This window comes from Haemaphysalis longicornis, unplaced genomic scaffold, assembly GCF_048455015.1.
Source record: "Haemaphysalis longicornis isolate Haplotype H1 unplaced genomic scaffold, Haemaphysalis longicornis Haplotype H1 scaffold_5, whole genome shotgun sequence".
Lineage (NCBI taxonomy): Eukaryota > Metazoa > Arthropoda > Arachnida > Ixodida > Ixodidae > Haemaphysalis > Haemaphysalis longicornis.
Window position 1 is genome coordinate 30756386 of NW_027526385.1, and position 24161 is coordinate 30780546.

Sequence of the window (24161 nt, forward strand, 5' to 3'; positions counted from 1 at the left end):
TATATCGGGATACATTCGATACATTTGTCGGGAACGGGGAAGTTCTACATTTTTCACTTTTGCTGGTGGTAACGTAAGCGATAAAGGTGTATACGTGTTAACTGCTGTGAAAATGTTCATTCTGTCGCAGACCTATAGAAAAATTTATACTTGGTCACAGCGCGAAACACGGGACAGACAGAAGAATAAAAACAGGAGAGGCACTGACTCTCAACAGAATTAATTGAAAACCCGCCACAAACATTTATACCGAAGTATAACGAAGGCAAACAACACCGCCCGGGTAAAAGTAGCATACAAAAACAAATAAAAGCAGAAAAAAAATGGAAACATGACTTATCTGTTGTTATCCATGAACTGAACCTCTTTATCAGTAAGCACCACTGAAGGGTGGCGCACGCACTTTTCGTCCCTCTTGCTAATTTGATAGGCTTCAACTATCTCTCGGTGTAACTGCTTCGGATGCTTGGTAACAATATCAGTTTCCTCAAACACCGGATGGCAGCCGCACCTGTGGCAGTCGGTATAAATGTTTGGGGCGGTTTTTCAATAGAGTCAGTTAAGAGTCAGCGCCTGTCTTGTCGTTGTTCTTCTGTCTTGTTCGCGCAGTGATTAAGTATGAACACCTACCAACTCGCCCAACTTGCAACTGCCCCATAGAAAAAATGTTGTCGAAGAAGGCAGTAGTCATTACCACGATTCCTTTTCCATTTCTTTCTCTAAACAGGTGCACACGTGGTGTATGAACGCTACCTGAACACGTGCAGAGCGGGCGGAGTCGCCATACGGAATGTCACATACAACCCCATTCCTCGCAGCAGTGATCCAGAAGTGCCCCTCCTAGAAGAGTTTCGCTTCATTCCTTACTTTGACAGCGAGGCGGACAGACAACGGCGGGAGGCAAGCTTGCAAGATTACATTGAGATGTGCTCTTCCATCGCCTACCGAATTCTCGATCTCTGCTCTCCAGACGGCACAGATCCCTTCACTCAGTTCTTTAAAGTAGATGGCATCTCTGCTAAATCTCCCGACAGCTTCCCCGCGCATCTTGCCGAGAATCATGGCCTCCTACGAACCCTAATCACTGTTCTCAAGTTCGTAAACGACTCGACATCTTCCTTGGCCGTATGCGTCCACTCAGCTCTATCTCTTCACAAACGGGACCTCGAGGCTGATATTCTGAACACAGCCCTATTTGGGGAAGACCCTTTGAGGCACGTCCTTGACATTGTGACTGAGAACGTGACCGGCAAAAATGTCAGGATCTTGGAGCTTGCGTTCGTAAAAAACAGCTTGCTTCTGGCACCATGGATACGCTCACTGTTGCACATTTCGTACTCAACACTGAAGAGTGAGTACACTGTGGCCCGCGCATTCAGCGACATTACAATCTCGGAGGAACAACTTAACGACATCAATGTCATTGATTTGCAATCGGTCTCTTCCTCCGAAGGTGAACTATCCGAAGCCCATTTAGTAGTCACAAGAGTGAGCATTCTGGACCACGTAAGGCACCGGTCTCTGCCTGAGAAACTGTCCTCAATTTGCAAAGAAAATGGGTTTGCGCTTATCGCCGTGCGTACAGCTCTGAGCCCCGCCGAACTGTTTCTCAGAAATGCTAGCAAAACGGCCTTCAAATTTCCTGCTTGTGAAGCTCTGCAAGCGAGGTTAGAGGACAACGGATTCCGACTTGTCGCGCACAAGTCGAACAACTTGTCGTCGCTCCTGCTGTTTCGAAAGTGCACATCGCCGGTGGAATCATTCGCGCAAGAAGTGGTCAAAATACGCACCACGGACTCTGACTGGGTCGAGGAACTCAAGGACAAGGCGCAAAAACTCGAAAGCGCGCCACGTGAGCGTACTCTGTGGCTCCTGTCTGAAAACGCCGGAATCAGTGGAATCATGGGACTCGTGAAGTGCCTTCTTCTGGAAAGTGCTGGGAGGCATATCAGGTAGGCATACAACGGAACGCATTAAGCCTAGATTTTATACCCGCCGCGGTGGCTCAGTGGATCTGGCATTGTGCTGCTGAGCACAAGGGCGCGGGCTCGATTCCCGGCTTCGCCGGCCGCTTTTCTGATGGAGGCGAAAAGCAAGAACTGCCGTGTGTTGCAGATTTAAGGGTACCTTAAATATCCCCAGGTGGCCAAAATTAATCGGGAGCCATCCACTAGGGTGCGCCGCATCGCCTGTGTAGCGTCGGTGCGTTAAACCCTACAATAAATAAAGCTCGGATTTTATGAGTCCACATTATTCAAACTCAGTATTCCAACTGACTGCACTTGAAAGTGTACAATTCGTATATAATTAAACGTGCACCTCGAGATATCTGACTGAACTTAACATCTGCGTGGAACCATTCAACCCGCAGCCGTTTCGGAACATTTCATTCATATGTCTTTAGCGCCCTTCTTCTGGCCCATTTTTTCACAAGAAAACTCATATTCCGTTCTAACATAATTTTATATGTAAACGAAACTCTCTTCCCTCGGTATCCTCATAGTTTTACTCTTTGGTGAAAGTCTAGCGTAAGCGCCATTTGAGCCACTAGTGCAAATTGCTCGTAAGATGGGTTGAATGCCGTCGATGAGCCCTCAAAAAGTTGGCTTGACGGAATTAGAGACGTTATTAAATACAGTGGCTGTATTTTACGAAGAACAGAAAGACAAAATTTTTATGCGAAACTTGCTACGCCTTCCATTCGCCTGCACTGAATCCCCGTCATCCGTGCAGCTGCGTTTACCATTCACCAAAAACAGCTGCCTTTTCTAATACGTAAGCAACAGAAGCCCTGTGTGGGTAAAATATAGGCCGTCAATTAGCGGACCGAAAGCGACAGAGCAATAGGAAAGGGCAGGGCACGGCCGTAAAGCTGAACTGAATCTAAGCTGAAGGTGGTGGCGCTGCTTTCGCGCAGCTGGCGGCTTGTTTATCGGGAGGTAGAGGTACGTCGCTGCTACGTGCACCCTCTTCCTGGGTCCCAGCGCAAAGACCCGTTTGAAGCGAGGATAGCATTGAGTTAGCGCCTAGGAGGATGAAATAGAAATAGCGGCGGTAACGGAATACCGATGCTGGTAAACATTGAAAGGGTCGACGGATAGCCAATGGTACTACTCAAGCGAGCCAACGATACCACTGAGGTGGTTCGAATTAAAAGCACGGTTAGACCAGGGCGCCCTGGCGCGTGAAAGACACCTTGATGCCAGCTTCGGAAGCCGGACCGAGGCCTGCCGATCGAGGCGAGCCTCAAGTCCGTGAAGGCACGGGACAAGCTGCTCATGTATGGTTAGAGATGCGCAATACAGCTTCTATTATTTTTGGTGCCCTTTTTTTTTCTCCCTCTTGCAGTGCCGTGAGCCTCGTTCTTCTATATAGTGTTCTTCATTCAAGAAGACAAGTTCTATTAAATAGGGCCAAGATCTGATCCCCACGGGAGAATGATATTCATCTATGAACATCCTCATTTACTTCGGGTATTAAGATAAGCGTGGGAAGACGTTCATGCTACTTAAAGACTGCAATCGTGAAAGCGGTTTTAGTCGGCAGTTATTTTGCGTGACGCAGCTGTGCGCTATGAGGCATTTCCTTCATGCGTGCGCTACAAATTGTTACAATATGCGTATGATAACAGGATAGAAACCAGCGCTCTTTCGACACGCGATAACGTCAATGCAGACTTCAGTGACCACATTTTCGGGAGTGGTTATTCACACAGCGTACGTGCGCAGGCCCCTATGTGCTCCAATCGAGTCAATGGATAGTGAAACGGCCTTAACAAGTAGTGCAACACAGAGAGGAGCTCGTAATCGTCAGAAAAATAGGCCACCAATATTTTGTTTACAGACATCCCCATAAGCATTTCCAGAAAGGTTTTAAGTAAGCCCAATGCTTTTGCCGTTGCCCACGGCAAAGCGTGCTAGCAGCAATGCCGGAGTTATTTCATCTCCTATAACTGGTTTTGTTCACGTACTCCTACATGTTTTAGGTATAATGGGCTGATGCTGCACATTTACCTTAAGGCCTCTTCTTACAGGAAGCCCCAAGCTTGAAAAAAATTGCAACATCTCCGAGTTAACAACCACGCACTTATGCTATTGCAAACTATCCTTTGCATGTTAACACCGATATCTGGAAAATAACTGCCGTGTTTTTTTTTAAACACCTCGGGGAAGGCGCCCGGCCACTTGTTTAAAGCGCCCTAACAGTGATCGGTCATGAAGGTTTCAATTAAAACCAGTGCTGCGCGTACGTATTCAATTTATGCCGTTACTAGTGAGAACAAAAATATTAGAGAATGAGCACTCTCACTTACTGGTATATCCTGAACTTTTTTTCTGCTAAGGTTCATCGCTTCCGAACCACGACAATCGTGGTCCGCTATATTCCGCTTTCGTTTTTACGCCATACCCAGGTGCGTCTTCGATGCAAGTCATTCCGGATCTAATAAAGTATCCAACTTTAGCCCGAGCCACCCGGAGTACCGAGAAATCATGAAACGAGATCTTGTCATGAACGTGTACTGTGATGGACAGTGGGGATCCTACAGGCACACCCTTATGCAGACCGGTAAGTATATTCAATAGTTTTTGTTAAGACATTATGGCAATTAATTATTTAAGGGTACCCTGCAACCCTTTTTTCAGCTTTTTTGTGAAATTCCAAATTTTTTCATAACGCAGTCCACAAACACATCGAGTCAGAAGATTAGTCGGACACACAGAACCTCAGACAAAAACTGCTCTATGGCCGTCAGATAACTCGGATACCTCTCAAAACGTTTTCCTCTCTTGCAGAGTATTCGAGTGCCTCAATTACATCATTACAGCAATGTGGCGGCTATTCGCTGCTTACTTTTTTTTACAGACGCAAACGTAATCGATATCCACTATAAAATCTACCATCATAGCTAAAACGTAGCGCCCATAGTTCTGTTTCGACGAGCAAATCACGCAGTGCTGGTGGGCGCTACGGCTTTCACAATGCTTCCAGGCGTGAAGGAAACAGTAAAAGCGTTAATGGCAAGCGCTGCCGGGCCCTTTAAAGCTGCATGTAATACTGGTGGGCCTTAATGGTGACAATGACAGCAACCCTATGTATAAACCATAAGGCCTGCAAATATACGCAAAACCTCTTCATGGTTGATTAATAAAGTAAGCCATGTACCTTTTTGCCGTTTTAGGAGCCATTTCGTAGGTGGCCGCGTTTCACCCGGTTAACGACACAGAGATTGGTTCTCACATTTCGAAAAATATCGCAAGCTGTTCCAGATCAGAGCAACGTTCCTAAAACACAGAGTACCATCCAAACAGCATCACTGAGCATTAGCCCAACAGCGCAAAACGGTTGTTTACGTGTGTGCACTGCGTTCGAAAGGATCATTCTTTGCTACAAGGGCAAGGGCTATTGTGTCAAGGTGCACCCAGCGCTTTTGTGATGCCCGTCCCTCTCATTTTTTCGAAGCCATTTTTATGCGTGATTGTAGTCTTGACAATCAATATCACTTTTAAGCTTGGTTGCTAATCAGTTCATTTTTTTTACCAAGGAGGAAAAGAGCCGGCTAAACACAACCAGCGAAAGTTAAGCCTTGTAAAGTCTTCCAATCACTATTCGACAGGCCGATAGGAAGACCTTGTGGAAAATTTTCAGGGTTGATTACATAACCCGCTTCTGATTCGCCTTCTTCTTGAAACAAACTTTTGTGTTTTTGTGGATGCGTTTGAACCGCTACAGAAGTGGTGCCGCGGTTGTGGTTTTTGTTACGGCAATTCTTCATGGATATTCTGAAAAACAACCCTGCTAAAGCCGACGATTGATGCAAGAGCTGTCTTCATTGGCTTCGTGGTAAAATTTGGTAGGTTTGGAGAATACTGGCGCATTTAGCCGTCAATAGGCTTATGTAAAATTTTGTTCAGTGGCACTCTTGTGTAACTAGTAAACAACGCTCTTTATCTTCAGTGCGCAACCATTACGACGTATATTCCTCTCGCGTGCATATTTTTTCAGTCCCCCTTTCTCCTTGCACAAACAATTCACTTTCGAAAGATATGGTCGAACAAATTTCTATCTCCAACCCCTCTGAAGATTGATACATTTACTTATTGTAGTGAGGAACGCAAAAAGAAAACACTCGGTGCTTGTTAGCAAATAATTTTGCCCTTTTAATGGAGCCATGAAGACAAAATACAAGTTGAGTTTATTAGAAAGACTGCTTAGTCCCGATAACAATGATACCAATATCATCGCAATCTTCGAACAAATAACGGAGATATTAAACAAAACGTGTGAAGCAGTCGTGACCCCCTCGCATATTTCCCGAAACTTTTCTATGACGTCACGGAACCTTGTTTGTGCGATTGGCGCCCGCCTAACTGACCTGTCGCAACGACTGTAATGGTGCCTCTAGTTCCATTTGACCGCATCACTTTAATGCTAACGTGCAGTTAACGCACTGAAAATTATGTTTTATTGTTGGCCCGTGTGACGTCATTCTTGCTCATTACACGTCACTGTGGCGCAAAATTTGAAAGTTTTTAAATACTTCTTGCTTTTTTTCGTTTAAAAAACATCTTTTGTGGCTGTAATGGAGCTGAGTGAGATACTGAATTCTCGTTCTTTCAAATTAAACAAAGTTGTATTTTCTCTTCATGGCTCTTTAAGCTGTGGTTTAGTATTGGTCCAAATGAAATTTTATCAGTGCTTCTGTTACGTTACTTGGTTCACGGAATTTCTATCGTAAGCACAGTTTTCTCTCGTTTAATGGCACCGGATCATTCCGGGGACCTTGTTTCGTATCCTTATTGGCGAAAAAGTTACAAGAAATGCCCTACTTTATTTCAGTACAGTATATAGAGCCGTCTAAATCACTTTTAACTCATAAAAATTTCTTTTGAGTACAAACAGAGTCAGTACAATCAGTTTGGTGGAGCCTCAAACAACAAAATCCTGGGGTTATACGCATTATAATGTTCCGACTACAAAAACGCTGTTAGGCATAAGTATGTGTTAGCACTTCCCATCTCTTCCGTTAATTATTCTGCCAAATTTGTAATTTTTAAGGACTTACGGTTGGAGAAGCCTTGGCCTATTTGTGTCGATTTCGCCTTCACTGTGGCTGCACCTAATATTTATATAAATTCAGTAACTTTCTGCTCCATTCTGGCAATCTGCGATTGCTTTTGCATTTATTAAACATCTTGCATTTATGGAACCAAGCATTTATTGAACATGTTCTGCCTATAGCTGTGCACAGGCCGAAAATTTGGGCCCGAGCCCAGCCCGGGCCCGGTGATTATCGCAGTAGGCCCGGCCCGACCCTTCAAAGAAGGCCGACAGGCCGGCACGGGCCGGCCTGAGACCTTAAACGTATGGCCCGGCCCGACCCGTCCCGGATGCGTGTTTCCAACCCAAATACCGTAGGGGCCTGCGCCTGATTGGGTCGCGTTCGGAAGCGAAAACTACCTAAAGGCGGTAAAATCCATCGTAAGGGAAATGATAACAGGCAAAACCAACATTAAACGGGCAAAACATCCCCTATTCATCATGCACATATCACGCGCATATCATGCACATATCATGCACATATCAAAACAATCATGCACATATCCCTACGGCAGCTGGCCTTCGCTCAGCTACATACGAAAGAATTGAAACCGACATACAGGTGACATAAAGGTGACCGAACAGCCCAACCTAAAAAAAAGATGAACTAAAACCCCCCAACCACAGATAAATTCATGGTAATATTGAAAAATATTCAAGAAAAGTAGCCAAAACCGAAATGGCCCAAACCACTGAAAAGTAAAAAAAGAGCGGGAACTGACCTAAAGGGAACAAAACCACACCGGAATTTTGTGTAGAATTTTATAATGTGCCCTACAGGAATTAAAACAAGCAATTAAAAATAGAATGGCACCTCGGGCACTTGAACCTGATTCTTACGATTGCTATCCAGAAATGGAACCTGTATGTCAGGGCACCAGATGGTTCGTGTTTGTTTAAACAGGGTGTCTTCTTGCTTTGTTGCTTCGTCCATATGCGTTTCCTTTTCTCGAGATCTAGAGTATATGGGGAGGTCGGACTCGGTCCCTTCTTTTTATCGAGACGCAAAGTACACGCGTGCCTTCATGCACATTTTATCGTTGCCGCTTCACTGTGTTCTATACCAACTCATATCGCTTATATATAAAGTTTCAATCATATTAAGTGTTACTGTTTAGGCGGTTGTTGGTGCATTTAAACCACCCTACTCGCTGTTTGCGCTTTTCCTTTCGTCTTCGTCTGCAAGCCACGACGCCCGAGGGCACAGGCCACCTCCTACCACCAGCTACGCTTGCCACGATGTTTTCCCTCCGAAACAAAGAGCAAAACTAAAGTTGAATTGTCACCTCAGTCTTTGACAGCTTCACTGTTGTTGGCTCAGGGAAGGAAACAAAACTCTGAATAGGGCACTGCTACAGAAAACAGATGTAGACGCAGGTTTTTCTATCAGTGTTTGCAGTTCGAAGTGTTCCATCTTGAAAATTTTTTTTCGCCCGAACTTAGAGGTGGAAACTAGTCACGCTGAATTTTCATTCGTTGTACTTCCCTAGGCAGTGTGTCGCTCAGCCGCATGTGTTGCTCAGTTCATCCCAAGACATACATTTGCAAATCTCTCACACTTACCGGTTTGCCATACGCCCACATGTGCCTCAGGGCCGAACAATAAGTCCCGTGGAATGTACAAAGAAACGTGATCTGTGCTTTTACCGCGTCAGCAACATGTAGTTTCTGTGATATCATAGAAAACCTAAGTATTGCTTCACTGTGCCGGGCCAGCCCGGGCCGTCAGGACGGCCCGGCCCGTCCGAAGCAGTTACATTTCGGCCCGAGTCATCAGTGATCACAACTTCCATTCACGAAATATGTCGAACTGTAACTGAACGGAGAAATGGTATAAAACAGGGATTCCTGTGCGAAAGCGAAATGTGTCAGTGCGCAATGACAAGTTTGCGCAAAGCGGCGTGGTGCATGTGCAGTGGTTCGGACGCAGTCACCTTTTACTACAGAGGTGAATGCTCCCTTGCTATCAATGAGAGTCAAGCGCTATTCTCATGCCCCAAACATTATTGGACACCGTTAACAAGTGCTTCTAGTGTTCCCAACAAATGTTACATCAGAGTTTGGTTGATAATACAGTTATATCTTTACCAAAGCCCAAACAAGGCGGCAGAAGAACGCCAGTGATGTTCAACCGTATACCTTCTACCAGTCGCAATCCTACAGGCATAGAAGAACACCTGCTACTGGATAATTTTGTGGTACTACACCGTTCGCTTTGCATTTTCGTTCCTTTTCAAACTAACGCTTCCGTCTTTGCGGCCGGGTGTCATGCTGTATAAACGGTTTTTTTTTTGTGCTGTGACAAAGCAGCCTTTCTTGAAGCCATACATCCGTAAAGTTGGTAAGTGAATTAGGTGCCACCCTGGTGTTTTTTGTAAACTGAGCTCTGTACGGTTAGTAAATTATTGCTGCAGTGTGCACTACCCTCACGTACTCATTTAATTCGGTCCCCATATTACCAGGGATGCTGTTTAAGCCGGACGTTAGGCCAATGAAAATATCGCCTAGCGATGACGTCATCGCGCGCGCCACCATCGCTTCACCGTAGCTTTCTCTCCCCATGCTGAACGGCGGCCGCACATGCGCAGATGCGGAGCTAAGCCTTGACGTAACCCCAAGAGGTATAAAAGCAGCTCCGCTCCACCGCCGCGCCGTCAGAACAGCGGCATTTTCGAAGACAGGAGCGATGAGGCGACAGAAGAGCGTCCCTCCTCAGTGGTCATTGCTCTTTGGTGGGCTAATGACGACGCCACGCAGAAAACCTGATCGAGGCTCAAAGGAAAACCACGCACAAAACTTGGCAGAGTCTCCGAGCATACCCACACCTAAACTAAACCGAACCGAAAACTTTCGCGATACTTTCTTTTTTGTTTTGCCAACCCAAAACCAGAACGGATGCTCTACTTCTGAAAAACATAAACCAATGAACATTAATAACTCTTCCTTCGTAAAAATATCCCCACATGCTACACTAGGTTTTGAAAAATAGAACAATAATGCGAGCTAAACTCTGGGAATAAGAAATTTCCCACAGTTTGTGTGCGTACATCTGCGTGAACGAGCAAGAAACTGCTCCCGAAAATGTCACCCTTTATACACAATTCACTTGCCACCTCAACAACCATCTTGTCGCCCTAGAAGAAGGTATTGTATTGTCAGGATTTTGTAGCCACATAAAAGATAAAAAAGTTTTTACTTTAGGTAAATGGACTGTGGCACGGAAAGCCACTTTTTGTGTACACTGTGAGGAGGTATTCTGAACAATTTTATAGGACCGAACAAAGGTTTAATTTCTGGTAACAGTTCAAAGAACGAACAAGAAATTCAGCACCCCTGACACTTTTCTGTCTTGTGACAATTTCTTTCCGTATAACAAGATTTCATACTTCTGGGTTATAAATTTGCTATTTATATGAACAACCCCAGAAATGGCCTCCACCTTGTCTTACAGGTGACGCCTTAAAAAAGACCACGCAGTTCGCGCACCTCAAGGTGACTCCGGGTGACATCTCCAGTATTCAGTGGTACGGGTCTCCGCAGCCCTACAAATCCTCATCTACAGCCAACAGTACCGATCGAGTGCTTTGCAGCGTGTATTATGCGCCTCTCAACTCCCAGGACATTCAGATCGCAACCGGAAATTCGCGGCAAGAAGCCTTCCGAGGTGAGAAAAAATTGTCGGCCTCTCAGACCCTCGTGGTAGATTTGGGTGGATTCAGCTCACCTTGCATTTATTCGAAGCGAATCACGCCTTACCTTTTTAGACGGCGCTGCTACTGCTGCTCTTGCTGCTGTGGTCTTGGTCTCACACAAGTACGCCATTAAATTTCTCTCCCTTCCGGCTGCCATGGCCAGCGTCATTGGGGAAGCATTCCACGGGTTTTCCTTTTTTCATTTTTTTTTATTTCATTTATTTAAACAAACCATGTCTCAGGAGGAGAGGCAAAAGGCCGATTAACTATGCTTGACGGCGGCAATCAACCCCGGACATGTAACATTGCAACATTTTACTGCGAGCTCTGCATTCGTAATAGGCCTAGAAGCCGTGGGCAGCCAAACAGAAGCGGCGTGCTAGGCAGCGAGAGCGGTGCAGCCCGGGGAAGCATGCTGACTTGAAGACGTGAGGAAAGACGACGACGCGCGGCGTACTTAAGACGAAGAACGTCTTGACCAGTACTCCAATGTGGCACAAGGCAGACACGTCATGCAAATTTAGGACATCTATCCCGCAGTTCTAAGGCAAATACCCTATACCTATGCAGCATGCCATTTCAAAGGCCTTCCGAAGGCCGTTAAAAGAATTGTCTATTGATTACACCATTGTAATTAATAGGGCACACTGTGTGTCAGCGTTTTACTGCCAATTAAAAGTTACTGTGCAGTGCAGGCATTAGGCGTTCCGAGGTATTTGAGGGGAAAAGTCGAAAAGGGAAAGCAAGTAGCTTAGGCGGGCAGAGGAGGAAGGGTAGTAGGATATATACACCATAAAAGAGAATATGGAAAAGCAACGTAAGCGAAGGTGGAGTTGCGACCAGAGAAAAAGATGGAATAGGAGAAGAAGCCTTCCGTAAGTGATGATGTGCTGTGTCTAGTTTATGCTCTTTTTCTGTAGCTTTTTTATTTTATATTTGTTTTTTCTCGTCCTTAAGCCGATGCTATTCTTGTGTGTGCTTCAAACTTACATATAGTGTTGCACGCTTCGGTCAAGTGTATTGGAAGAAATATGATATTTTTGCTAGGAATGCTCTAGCGCTTTACGATATCAAGGCAGTGAGGCCCGGATACAGTTCTGATAGTCGCCTTTTGCCTCACTTGCCTTGGCAGCTGTGTGCGTTTTCCATTTTGTATTTCGAGGTATTGTGCGTGAATGCATTCTCCGACAGAAAGAAATTCAATCTAATTGAATTGAATGGTAAAGAATGTAGCCTAACAGTGGTTGCTGGAGTAAAAAAAACAAAATATGGGGCAGTATTTGAATTATTATTTGAAATAATATTCAGAAGCGGAGGTAGCCCCAATAAAAAAAAATTTTCACTTTATTCGCGTGGCCATCCTTCAACTGTGAACGTATTTCCTGAACCAATTGGCGCCCAAATTTCCAAATGCATTCCCCTGTCGCACGTTATATCCATTTGCACACTTCAAGAACAAACGTTTTGGCTGTTCTTTCAGAAGCACTGGCCACAGCTGAGAGCAGTCTCGGGATTGAATTCTCGGGTCGTGATCCGTCGGGACGTCGGGTCATGGGTTTAGTGGCATCCGAGGGCATGGCAACGGTAGTGACAGCCGATCTGGAATTCCTGTGGGAAGTGCCCGCCGCCTGGACTCTGCAACAGGCATCTACAGTTCCAATGGCGTATTCCGCTGCTTACTACGCTTTGGTGGTTCGCGGAAACATGCGTGCCAGAGAGTCTCTTCTTGTTCATGGAGGCAGCTGCGATGCCGCCCAGGCCGCCATTTCGATCGCGTTGTCGATGGGATGCACCGTGTTTACAACCATTGGTGAGTTCTCAGAATCGCAAGATAGCTAATCTAAGAAAAGCTTAGATTGTGTGCTGCTACAAACAATGCCGGGTGGTTTCTCTCCCAGACTGATGAATTGTATATCATAGTCCATGCACACCAAAAGACATTCTTCAAAAGGCAATGCTCAAATTGGGTGGTTTATTACCGGAATGAGTCCAATAATACCGCGCCAGACACAAATTGTGTTCGCCATCCTCAGCCTTCGCCTATCTTCAGTCATTCAATCTTCAGATTCTAATGATTTTCTGAGCCTCCTTCGGGAGTGCCAATAAAAGGTCAGTTAACACTGCAAATTTTTATATTTTGTGAGGCGTAGTTGAATGTACCACGGCCAAAAAAACACATCCCCATTTTATCTGACACCGATTTGAGAAAAAACCTGTTTCCTAACGAAGTATATGAGTGGGAATTCTGGAACTGTTTTTTGGCACTTATTGCAGGTTCTGCGGAAGAACACCATTTTCTGAAGTTGCGCTTCCCGGAGCTGGACAAACGGCACATCGTGAACTGCATGGAGGCGTCCATCGAAAGGAACGTCTTTCATGAAACGAAGGGCATGGGTGAGTGAGTTGAGGTTTTTTATACCTCTGTAGAATAAAACATTTCCACAGCCACGGTTAGTGCCGCGAAAATTGTGCACAAGTGACCGAAATACAAACTAGAAATTCAAGTGCAATGGTGATCATTACGACTAGTTTTTTTGTATATATGGTGAATTATGTACATATGTACCCATTAGACATGTACCCTCGCGAAAGACAGATGGCGTTTTGAGAGCGGAAATGCGTCTGTCAAGAAGAGTCAACGGGTTTTGAACTGCTCACTATCCTGAGTGTAGTGTATTCCGTCTATTGTACCTCTCCCCACAGAGTTAGTTAGGGAAGTTGCTATATTGAAAAACTCTTTGTGTTGTTACAGTGTTCTTCCTTTTTTCTCAGAAAGTGGCTGTCACAAAGAAGCACTTTTTGCGGGTTTTTACAGCACACGTAGCTGCGCTAAAGCATATTTATTTAAACGTCGCATAAAAAAGAAATAAAATCCAGAACTTCTTCTTGGAAGGCGCCAGTACGTTGGATATTTTATATTGAGGCCTCACAATGCAAACAGAAGCTGCTTTATAAAAGCGTGAAGGGAGAAAAGGAACGGCACTAATACAGCGGAGACGCGTTTGGAATGGTTGAGTTCGGTCGCTTAAAACTGCAGTATGAACAAAACAATGCAACATGTTCTCCCGCAGTGCTATTGCCTTCCTTATAAATCTCGTTTCCCATCTCTGAAGAAAAAATAGCTGTGTTTTTATATCACTTTTTTGGCACTTCTTTATAAAGTGGAGAACAGAATCTTTTCTGCCTGCATATATTTTTTTCTCGACAAGTGATTTCCTGCAGATATCTTTAAAGGGCCTTGCGGAAATTACCTATCACTGACAAGCTGGTCACTCTCGCAGGTGCGGAGATAGGGGGCGCCAAAAGTGAGCATTATTTCATCGTATGGCCCGATTTCCCAATTTTTCTAAACTTTTTCTGTACTGCAGAACTCAAAGTGTCCTTTGAACAGGCTAAAATTCTAGTGTATAGTTCTTGTTCTCAAACGTATATTAAGCAGAATTCTCTCCCTGGCCGCACGCAAAACCCCAAACTTTGAAAACCTTCATTCGCTGCAAAACGCGCGTCTCACATGCCAGCTAATTTTAGCTTTAGTTGCAATGTACTCACGTTGGATACAAATAAGCTACACTTCTGAGCTTTAACCTTGAGCATAACACATAAATTCTGAAGCGAGACAAACAAAAGAATGCTTGTGTACACGCATGCTGGATCTCGTGGAACCAGCCTCTTGTGGTTTCTTACATAGAAAAAACGAGAAGTGAGAGGTGAAACCCAATTCCAGTTTCTTGTGGCAGGTAAAGACGGTGTCATGTGATGTCTTGAAAAACCTGCACGCTCATTGGATGCGACGTGCTTCATAGCACGTTTACACTCATCAGAGTGGGTACACCATGGACATTGCAGTAAAACGTGTCTTTGCCTGCCAAATACTTCATAACGTAGTGTATACGAGGTGCAGAATACCCTGAAATGTGAAAAAGCATCTCCCCATTAGGTTACAGATCGCAAAAACATGATTTTTACATGTAGAAATTAGATTTACTATTGACAGGATTTTTTATTGCTAGAGAGATATTGAATTTGAATGAATGAGATGGGGGCTGAAAAGAAGACATCTTGCACGATTCCCTAGATAGAATCACTTAGACCTTACCGGAGCTTCAGCCATTCGGGCAGCTGGGTCTTCCGGCTATAAGACAGATCCCAGAAGAACAGTCTATCACTGTTCTGTTGTCGTAATGCTATACTTTCTGATTGCATTGATATCTGCTTTGCTATTATTGGCGGTTGCTCCTTTTTCAATCTCATTCAATGACAATATCATGTGAAACAGGTCTCGTTGTATCGTTGTATCCTCACACTGATTATTGTACCTCAACATCTAGGCGTGAACATGGTGCTAAACATTGGAGCCGGAAGCAGATTCCAGGAGAGCATGTGCTGCCTATCGCCGTATGGCCGGTTCCTGGATATGCGCCCCCTCGAAGACATCTCTGATGACATCAAGCTTGGGAATTTCACACTTCTCAAGAACATTACCTTTCACAGAATTTCGCTAAATGAACTCTTGGGCAACGACGCCTCTGCGGCTGGAGTCAAAAGCCACGTTGCACAACTCGTGCGTGGTGGTATCGCATCCGGTGCGGTTCGACCCCTGGACAGTACCCTGTTTGGTTTGGACAATGCCCAGGATGCCTTCCGCTTCATGGCATCTAGAACACACACTGGAAAAGTGGTTCTTGAGGTAAACCATCAGCTAGGATGTCACTCCTTTCGTGTCCTCCTTCAAACGTCTAGAAAACTTGCACAGAAATGTTCACAAATTTTCGAGAAACCTTCGGAAAGACAGAATAATGTAAAGTTTGATTTGAATGCAATAAGGAGTGCACAAATTGTTTCTACGTTCATTATGGCTAAGGTTTTTGGGAACTGATTTTCTTCTAAGTTAAACGCCCGACTTTTGTTTTATAAAACAGCAGTTTATTTTTCTTGCCAGGCTCACAACCTTCTGAAAGAATGGAAGAAAATAGCTTGGAGACGAATGACCCAAATTTGCCGTGGAACCTAATGCTTACAGCGGGGACAAGGAAGAATATAATAATACGGTACTGTAGTGCTCACCCATGCTACGCCTTCCTATACAGAGTGGGGAGAGCGGTAGCTGCCAAAGCAGGCCAGCCTCATTTAACGCCAACGATTTGAACACGGCAGAATTATGAGGAACTTTCCCTTTACGAACCGAGGTCATTCCCATGGATTCATGGTGAGCTTTCACCGCCCCAACGTGATAGAGCCCACAACCCTGACAAGCACTTTTTTCCACTTTAGCGAAGCAGCCCAAAACGCACTAGGGAATAAATGCGCTAGTGCTGCAAGTCTACCCCAAAACTGTCTTACGTGATATGTGATAGTATACATTCTAAATATGGCGTTGGTGACAAGCCCGGACGAAGGCTTCCCGCTCATATTTTTGCCGTGATGACAGGACGGCACGGGAGACTCCCCTACAGTTCGTACTGGATGCACCATTTACGTATCATGCTATTAGCGCACAGCATTGCTTACCTTTGTGGATGCAACATTTTTTTCTTGGCCCACAAAGTCGCACCAAAAATCAGGAAGCCCTGCTTCCGCCCATTTTTTTTTTTTTTTTTGCACTGTATCCAAAAACCCTTCCTGGTAGTCTTCACTCCACGCTCGCCTTCACAGCTTGAACAACGTGAATTGCGAAAGCAGGAGCAATGATTCAAACAAAACAATTTTTAATGGCATGTAGCGCTGTCGCGTCTAACTTGCTATGGCCTAAATGTGAAAGTGTTTGAATTCTTAATTCAAGGGGCGATACTGTTGAATTTGAAAATTTTTAAAATTGACTCTTTCTGAACAGTCCCCTGATTGTTTGACAGCCCCGGCACGAGCTTACGATCCAACTTACCGTTTACTTATTCTCTCTTTGTCTGGCTAAGCCTTTCAGATGATATAATTTCACTCCAAGTGCAGCCTGTCGATAGCTGCGTGTAGTACTCACTTCCTACCAGCCCTTCTTTTTATGTACATCGCACACCTTTCTCTACTGCCAAACTCTTTGTCACTGTGCATCGTTGTATACGATTTTTCGTTGAGTGCAATTTTTGATTCCAGTACTGCTCAGCATGGTCATTTCTCTTTCCGTTTCATTGAAGATTGCAATTATAACCATAAATGTTCAACGGTCAAAGCCGCTCTAAACCCGCCAAAAAAATTGGTATGGTTATTTTGTGCCCGCATTTATGAGTAACGGCAGATTTATGTTTATGTAGTGATACAAAAATATACAAGGAACGCTATCTTCCCGTTCACCTAGTGCTCCCCACAAAATGATCACTTTTTAGGGGTGAATATCCTTAGGGGCTCGGGCTGTCACCGTCTCCTGTCGTCGCCGTCGTTTCATGCAGTCACGATACTAAGGCAAACACCGGGACACTGCTTTTCCGACGCCTCGCGCTATGACATTTCATCTTGTGTGCAAAAGCGTGCAGTAAGAGAAGATACCGGGACACGTCTACCAACAGCTCGCGCTGCAAAGCTTAGTGCTTCAAAGACACGAGACCTTTACAGCAACGCTGTATACCTCTACCCCCAACGGTTTCTTCCCCGTGGGCACAAACACTAAGACGCCAAGAGTACGCTTACACACTGCATGCTTCGCCCTCTCCAGGTTTCACGTTAGTGCCGATGGACCGGTGTTTTGTTTACTTCAAATAGCCCAGTCACTTGAAACGCGTATGAAATAGAGTAACGTTTATGGCGAAATGTGTCCTGTTGCCACCAAATAAGTTTTGATCGTCGACTGCTTGTTACTCTCTTCTAGTATATGATATTACAAGCAGCAATATTCGTTTGCAATCTCAGGGTTCCATCATTGTCAAAAAATAAAAAAGGGCGCAATCTACTTGTATTTTTCTGTCCTGGTACATTGCGCTCGTTCAAAGTTTTGTGAAGCCATGAACCTAATCCCCCAAACAAAAATTTTATTAAGCTCCGGTGCACAGCATGTGGTGGCGTGCTTTAAGCATGATTATCTTGTTAATCAAAGTGCCTTCCTTCAAACTGATGTTGGACTGCGAAAAAAATCCCCTGTTTTCAGATACGGGCAGAGGAAAGCGAGCGTAACGCTGTTCCTGCCTCGCTGCTCACCGTGGAAGCTGTGGCGCGTACCCACTTTTACGAGGACAAGTCGTACATCATCATTGGGGGACTGGGTGGTGTCGGTTTGGAGCTCGCTGACTGGATGGTGTCACGAGGATGCCGAAAGCTCCTGCTCTGCTCGCGGTCCGGTGTGCGAAACGGATACCAGAGACTCTGCCTGCACCGTTGGAAGCGCGCCGGTGCTGAAGTCCTGGTCAGCACGGCCGAGGTATCTACAGAGAAGGGTGCCACGGAGACCATCGAAAAAGCCAAGTCTTTAGGACCTGTTGTCGGAGTTTTTAATCTTGCCGCGGTAAGTGAAAATAGAGAAAACAGGATAACAATCTCATCGCTACAAACCTGCTGCAATAAAAAACGGTGCACACCACAGCGCTTAAGCAGGTATAGGCCCTGATCCCGATGGCGTTGCCAACACTCAGTGCCCCCCTTCTCGCAGCTGTGCACTCTCTGAGAGCAAAAGAGCGCTTTGTTTTCTACCTCTTTTGCTAAAGTGGAACCATGACAGTCCGTGTGAGGTCACGTGAGCACCCCGGAGGCATTGCCCTGTTTCCTTTTTTTGCACTTCCCAGCTTTTTTTCGAAAGGGACGTTCAGTGGAGAGGTTGCAGGTTGTGACCAACCTGAACTTTGGTAAAAACTGCGGCGTGCGGTTTTTAAAAACAATAGTTCTGCTTCGGCGGCTTGTCTCTGTCTGTCTGTCCCACGACTCCGCCAGCGAGCCAAAATATAAAGGCAACTTGAAACTGGAATGCTTACATGGTCAAAGCAAAACTACACGATTTGATCTGGTTGCCACACTTTATGTTTGTCAACGCTGATAAGCAAAATGAAAACATTAGCATATTCGAGGGAACATTTCAATTCATAACTGGTTCTAGGCATTGCTTTCTAAGTAATAACTATATTTTGGGTTTATATTTGTGTTTGAAAATGAAAAAAAAAGCGCGTTCAAAACAATATACCGACCTTAAATTGCAAAAAAGAACATTGCCCGCAATCCCTGCCTTTATGGCAGTATTTCGAGTCGAACCACAAGAAAAAGTTGCAATTGATGGCGCGTGAGCAGCGAAACGCAGGAAAAATGAATTGCCAGTAGCATTTCTCCCCTGTGTTTAGTAGGAGCAATACGAGAGAGGAAGTGCATGAGAGGTGGGTCGGGGAAAAGTAAAGAGTCATTTTGCGGGCAGAGGCGGCAAAAGACTCGTATTTCGGTTACATTTGCAACTGTTTGAGGAGATACGTGGCCATTTCTACAATAAAAATGCGGTCACGAAGAGGATTGCACAACAAAAAGGGGCGTTGGGTGCGCCGACGTGCTAGTGGTGATGAAAACCATTTAAAACTGTGAAGCCACCGTAACAATTTTTGCAACACAACAACAGCGAGACAATCACAATGTGCACCATAGAGAAACACTGCTTTGTCGACTAATACAGTGAAAGCTCGTTTATTCGAATATCTATGGTGGAAAAAATGTACGAATTATCCGAGTGTCGAAACATTGATCGAACCATAAAAACAACTCTTTTAAAATTATTTTATGTGTACCTTTACTTTTCAAAGGAGTCGGTGATACTAGTTTGCCTTTTGGTGGATACCTGGGAGAAAACAAAACAAGTTGCATGAAGTGCGACGATCCGGGCAGAGCAAGAGTATTGCCTGGAGCGTCATCGCATCAATACTCCTGAACAGCAAGAGCACCCGCAGTTTCTAACGCAGCACGACCCTCCGTGGCTGTTAACAGTATGGTTGTTTACTATCGACGTTTTTCGCTGGTATCTTCCCCAAGAAAAGGAGGAGAGAGGGAGTGAGTGAAGGACGCCTCGTGGTGGCTCACGCTGCGAGAAGGCATTGGTCCAAATTAATCGGTGCGCCAGTAAATTTTCGTCGAAATAACAAACGTCCGTGGCCACAGGGCAATGTAGGTTTTTGAAAGGAGGGACTGAGAACGCCGAATTATCCCAATTTCCGAATTAACGGGGACCGAATTCACAAAATTTCACTGTAGTCTGCACGGCCGTGAAACTGCTTCGGGCCAGAGAACGTCGTCATGCGAATGCGCACACAAGGAACGCCTTTCAGGAGTGTGCGCGCCATGTGTTCCTGAACACGTTTCGTTTAGTCCGGCCGTGCAAGACCGTATGGGTTTTGAAAGTTACCCCTCACTCACACCATTATCTCGCAAATATATACTTATCGCGCAATAACCACAGCTGCGCGTTTGGTTCTGCGACGAAAGTAGTTTTACCTTCTATAAAAACTTACCCGTGTTTGGTTCCCGCGAGCAGGTAGCACGTGCGTTCAGTGTACAATCCACGGCGGCTTGTGGCTACATAAAGCGGCCTCGATGAGTTAGCCTACTGAACTGGATTCCTATGAATCACGCCTGCAACAGCAGTTTGTGTTCTTGAAAAGGGAAAATTTATCGTAGTATTTGCAATCTATATTTGCAACAATATTGCCTCAACACAGAGAACAGCATTGTTTGTTTCTCCGCAGGTGCTTCGTGATGCCCTACTTGAAAACCAGACTGAAGAGACCTACGGCGCTGTCTGCAAGCCTAAAGTGGACGTAACTCGGTGCTTCGATGTTCTGACCAGAAGACTTTGTCCTGAGCTCGACCACTTCGTCGTCTTCTCGTCTGTGGTTTGCGGTCGGGGCAACGGAGGACAGACAAACTACGGTTACGCTAACTCAGTGATGGAACACATCTGCGAGCGTCGTGTGGCTGACGGATTTCCAGGTGAGCTGTCAATGATGAATCGCGTCCACAAAACACAATAGGTTATCTACAGCGGTCAAGAGATTTTAGAGGCTGATTTGTTAAAGGTTTGGCTCTAAAGCCGCATAGGCATTTGAAAGTGTAGAAGCTCTTTGGCCAATTTGCAATTCATGGGGAGGGCGAGATCCGATATTTTTCTGTCCAGTGAATGTTCGGTATAATGAAGATTCAAATTACCAAGTGCTGAAAATGTACCCCGGTAAACAAACGAGGGCAAACAAAACATCAACGATATACGTAGGTGTCGAATTCAAACTATAAATTCCGAAAAAAAGGGTAGAAGTTTTCGGCATCTATTTGACACTTTGTGTCTCCTTCGTCCCCGTTCATACAGTGAAGAGCGTTTTTGCAGGTGGTGGTCCAAACGCTCGGGCCTTTTTAACAGCAAAGCTTTTTAGGCCGACACAAGTCTGTCCGTCGTACCTTAACACGCCGATGCCGCAAAAAAAAATATTTTAAAGGATGTCCTGGGGATCGAACATGGAACTTGCGCCTGAAACCGAAAACCTAACAAGTGGGCCACCCCAAAGGATTGAGTGGTACAGATTAGAAGCGGTGGGGAAGAGTACATGTGCAGTCAATCGGAAAGACAAAATGCTTCCCTAGGTGCAAATCGAACCTGGGTTTCCAGCCGTTATGAAACCGGCGTCTATCCGAATGAGGTATAATCTCATTCCGTGCAGGCAGAATTTCCTTTCGGTTCGTAGCACGGGCGTTGGCTTGGGACTTGCAAGCGGGTTTGAGCGGGTGCTAACGCGGTCCACTTTGAGAGAGATGTCAATGCCTGGGGAAGAAACGATTGCGGCCCGCCAGTCGTGGAGAACATTTAGTGACGAGTTTTAAGCTTGGAAATAAATGTGGGGTGATGACGCATGCAGCGGAGGTTCGACGCCTTACTGGACAACTTTAACGCAAAATTGGGTAGGCACAACGGCCCATAGAAGCAATAACGATCGGAGTAACACTTTGAGACAGCAAACAAGCCTCGTGGATGATAGAACAAATTACAAGTACAAGATATCATAGCTCAAATAAAGATAGAAACATGGACTTGGGCTCGCCACGTAAGAAGGAGAAATGACAATTGGCGGACTACGAGGGCGACAGAGTGGACACTGAGGGTCGGGTTTAGAAAAAGGGATCAGATCAATTACTCGATGGAGGCACCAAATAAAGAGATTCGGAGGCAGAACTCGAGCGGCGCGGGGCAGGCGCGGTTGGGGGTCAATGGGAGAGGCCTTCGTCCTGCAGTACACCTAGTAGCCTGGTGCTGATTATGATGATGAAACAGCTATGTCTCCGGTGAAGAAAAAGGGGCTTCCAGCTCTGCTGTTTCTCCAGCCTTGTACCTCCACTGCAAGCTGCGGCAATGTTTTGTCAGTTTACGTAATTTTGAATGGCGCAGAATTCTCTGACAGCGTCGTAGAGCTGTAATGAACTCCGGATCCTAGAAAAGACTGCCTGGCGTTGCTATTGTGCACCTTGCCTTGCTTTTAAGCACCATTTATCCAGCGAATGATTTATGTTTACTTCAAATTTGGAAGTGGCTGACATCTCTACGACGCGTTGTTTCGTCCCAGCACTTGCCATCCAATGGGGAGCCATTGCTGACGTTGGGTTTTTCCACGAGGCCACTGGTTTGGACGCTGGGATCCATGGCACACGCCCTCAGCGAATAAAGTCTTGCCTGGAAGTATTGGACCGCCTTTTAAACCAGAAGGTCCCAGTAGTGTCCTGCTCGGTAAAGGCTGACCAGTCCCCCGAGACCCCCAGTGAAAACACGCAAGATCTCGTCGAGTTAATTTCTCAGATTCTGGGTACGTCCTATTTGCGCACTTTTGGGGTTTTAGTTGTCTTCTCGCTAAGCTGTGTAACCGGTACGGCCAGTTGAAGCTGGCTAAAAGGAGACTATACTTTCTTTGAATGCTGATTTGTCCCGTTTTGCATTGCACTTAGGAGCAGTTTTAATTTTCCAAGCTGGTATAAAACAATATTTTTCGTCCCCTTCCACTGGTAAGTGTTCTAAACGAATGATCCAGAACCCTAAAAATCTAGTAAGTGCCACAACTAACTTTTGTGCCAGGCTTTGATATGCAAAGACTAAATTAGGATCAAAACCTCTGACCACGACAAGCAAGCTAGGCTTCTCACGTGGTTAAAATACTGATCTATGCAGCTAAAGTCCAATTAAAATAATGCTCAATGAGGCGAGGTTCACATTTAGGAGTGTAGTCATAATTTACTCTACGAAGGTTGAGCATGACCAGGACCAGCAGCGTACCTCACCTGGATTCATTATCTTCCAGGCATGAACGATTCCTCGAGCCTCAAGCCCCACGTCACCCTTGGTGAACTTGGCCTGGACTCTATGATCGGAGTGAAAGTACAGGATACCATAGAGAGACACTGTGGGCTCGTACTGTCCATGCAACAAATCGCCCAGCTGAACGTTCATCTTTTAGAAGAGATGAGCCAAGGAACGAAATCACAGTGTAAGAGCTGTCCCGTATGAGGAACGCAGCAGGTAAGCTATCCGTAGCACTAGCTTACTACAAATTTTGCATGATGAGCTTTTTATGCCGTGTACACTTTACCGGGGTGTCCCTCCCAGGAGCTCACCGTACAAGCAGATAAAGGGGAAATGATTTCATAGTGATAATGCAAACAACGTTTGCGACGTTATTACTTCTTTTCAATATAAACAATTTAAGATTCATCAATGGATATTATTAATGCGTCACCATCGCGCCCCTCACTTCAGCAAATTTGAGGCGCAGCTTGACACGCACGCCTTTCTCGTTCCTCGGAAGTCGAAAGGCTTCAGTGTTTACACGTCATCTGTATACACCGCCACCCGCGATTACCGCTCTTGATATTCCCGCTATTAAAGGGACCCTACAACACTTTTTTCAATGTTTTTTGTAATCCTAAATGTTTGCACACCGCAGTCAACCAACACATCCAGTGCATAGATAAGGGGCTCGCAAAGTACCTCTACCAAAAACTACTGCTATATGCCCATCTAATAACTTGAAAGTTTGTTCAAGCAATCTTTCTCTCTTTCCCGGTCTTGTCGTTCTTCCACCGCTCCAATAACGTTATTATAGATGCTTAGCTGGTATTGGCCGGTTTTCCTTTAGTTGCAGCAGTGAACGCGTTCAATGGCCACTTTAAAAGGAGAGCCGTGAGAGCAACGCAGAAACGGAATGTCTACCTGCAGCGAAGAGCAAATCACGCAGTGCCGCTCTGTACTGGCGAAAACTACAGCTTTTGCAGTGCTGCCAGACGCGAAGGAAAAAGTGGAAGCGTTTATCGGAAGGGCTGCAGAGTCCCTGAGTTCGCTCACTCTAAGAGCTGCATTGGCTCCCTCTCGCATCTTTTGTTGTTTACCAGGATCGGCATTTATTCGGCGTTATTCGTTTTCACTCTTGTTTGGCAGCCTTGCACTGTGTGCACGCT

The 24161-nt window shown here is 45.4% G+C and overlaps 2 protein-coding genes across 4 annotated transcripts in view; one reads left to right on the forward strand and one right to left on the reverse strand.

Annotated features, from left to right (window-relative positions):
• LOC144138025 (uncharacterized) overlaps positions 1 to 24161 on the reverse strand; it is a 490339-nt gene that overhangs the window by 265340 nt on the left and 200838 nt on the right. The window lies entirely within an intron of this gene.
• The window catches only part of LOC144138024 (fatty acid synthase-like), a 64477-nt gene that overhangs the window by 37453 nt on the left and 2863 nt on the right, over positions 1 to 24161 (forward strand). For 2 of the 3 annotated variants that reach the window (XM_077670069.1, XM_077670068.1), the window contains exons 16-25: positions 728 to 1952; positions 4412 to 4566; positions 10550 to 10762; positions 12271 to 12600; positions 13065 to 13184; positions 15119 to 15477; positions 17860 to 18213; positions 20420 to 20663; positions 22283 to 22519; positions 23009 to 23226. In XM_077670069.1, coding sequence (XP_077526195.1) covers positions 728 to 1952; positions 4412 to 4566; positions 10550 to 10762; positions 12271 to 12600; positions 13065 to 13184; positions 15119 to 15477; positions 17860 to 18213; positions 20420 to 20663; positions 22283 to 22519; positions 23009 to 23214 — 3443 coding nt within the window. In that variant the 3' untranslated portion in view covers positions 23215 to 23226. The remainder of the gene's footprint in view (positions 1 to 727; positions 1953 to 4411; positions 4567 to 10549; positions 10763 to 12270; positions 12601 to 13064; positions 13185 to 15118; positions 15478 to 17859; positions 18214 to 20419; positions 20664 to 22282; positions 22520 to 23008; positions 23227 to 24161) is intronic. The other variant, XM_077670070.1, reaches the window with a different exon arrangement.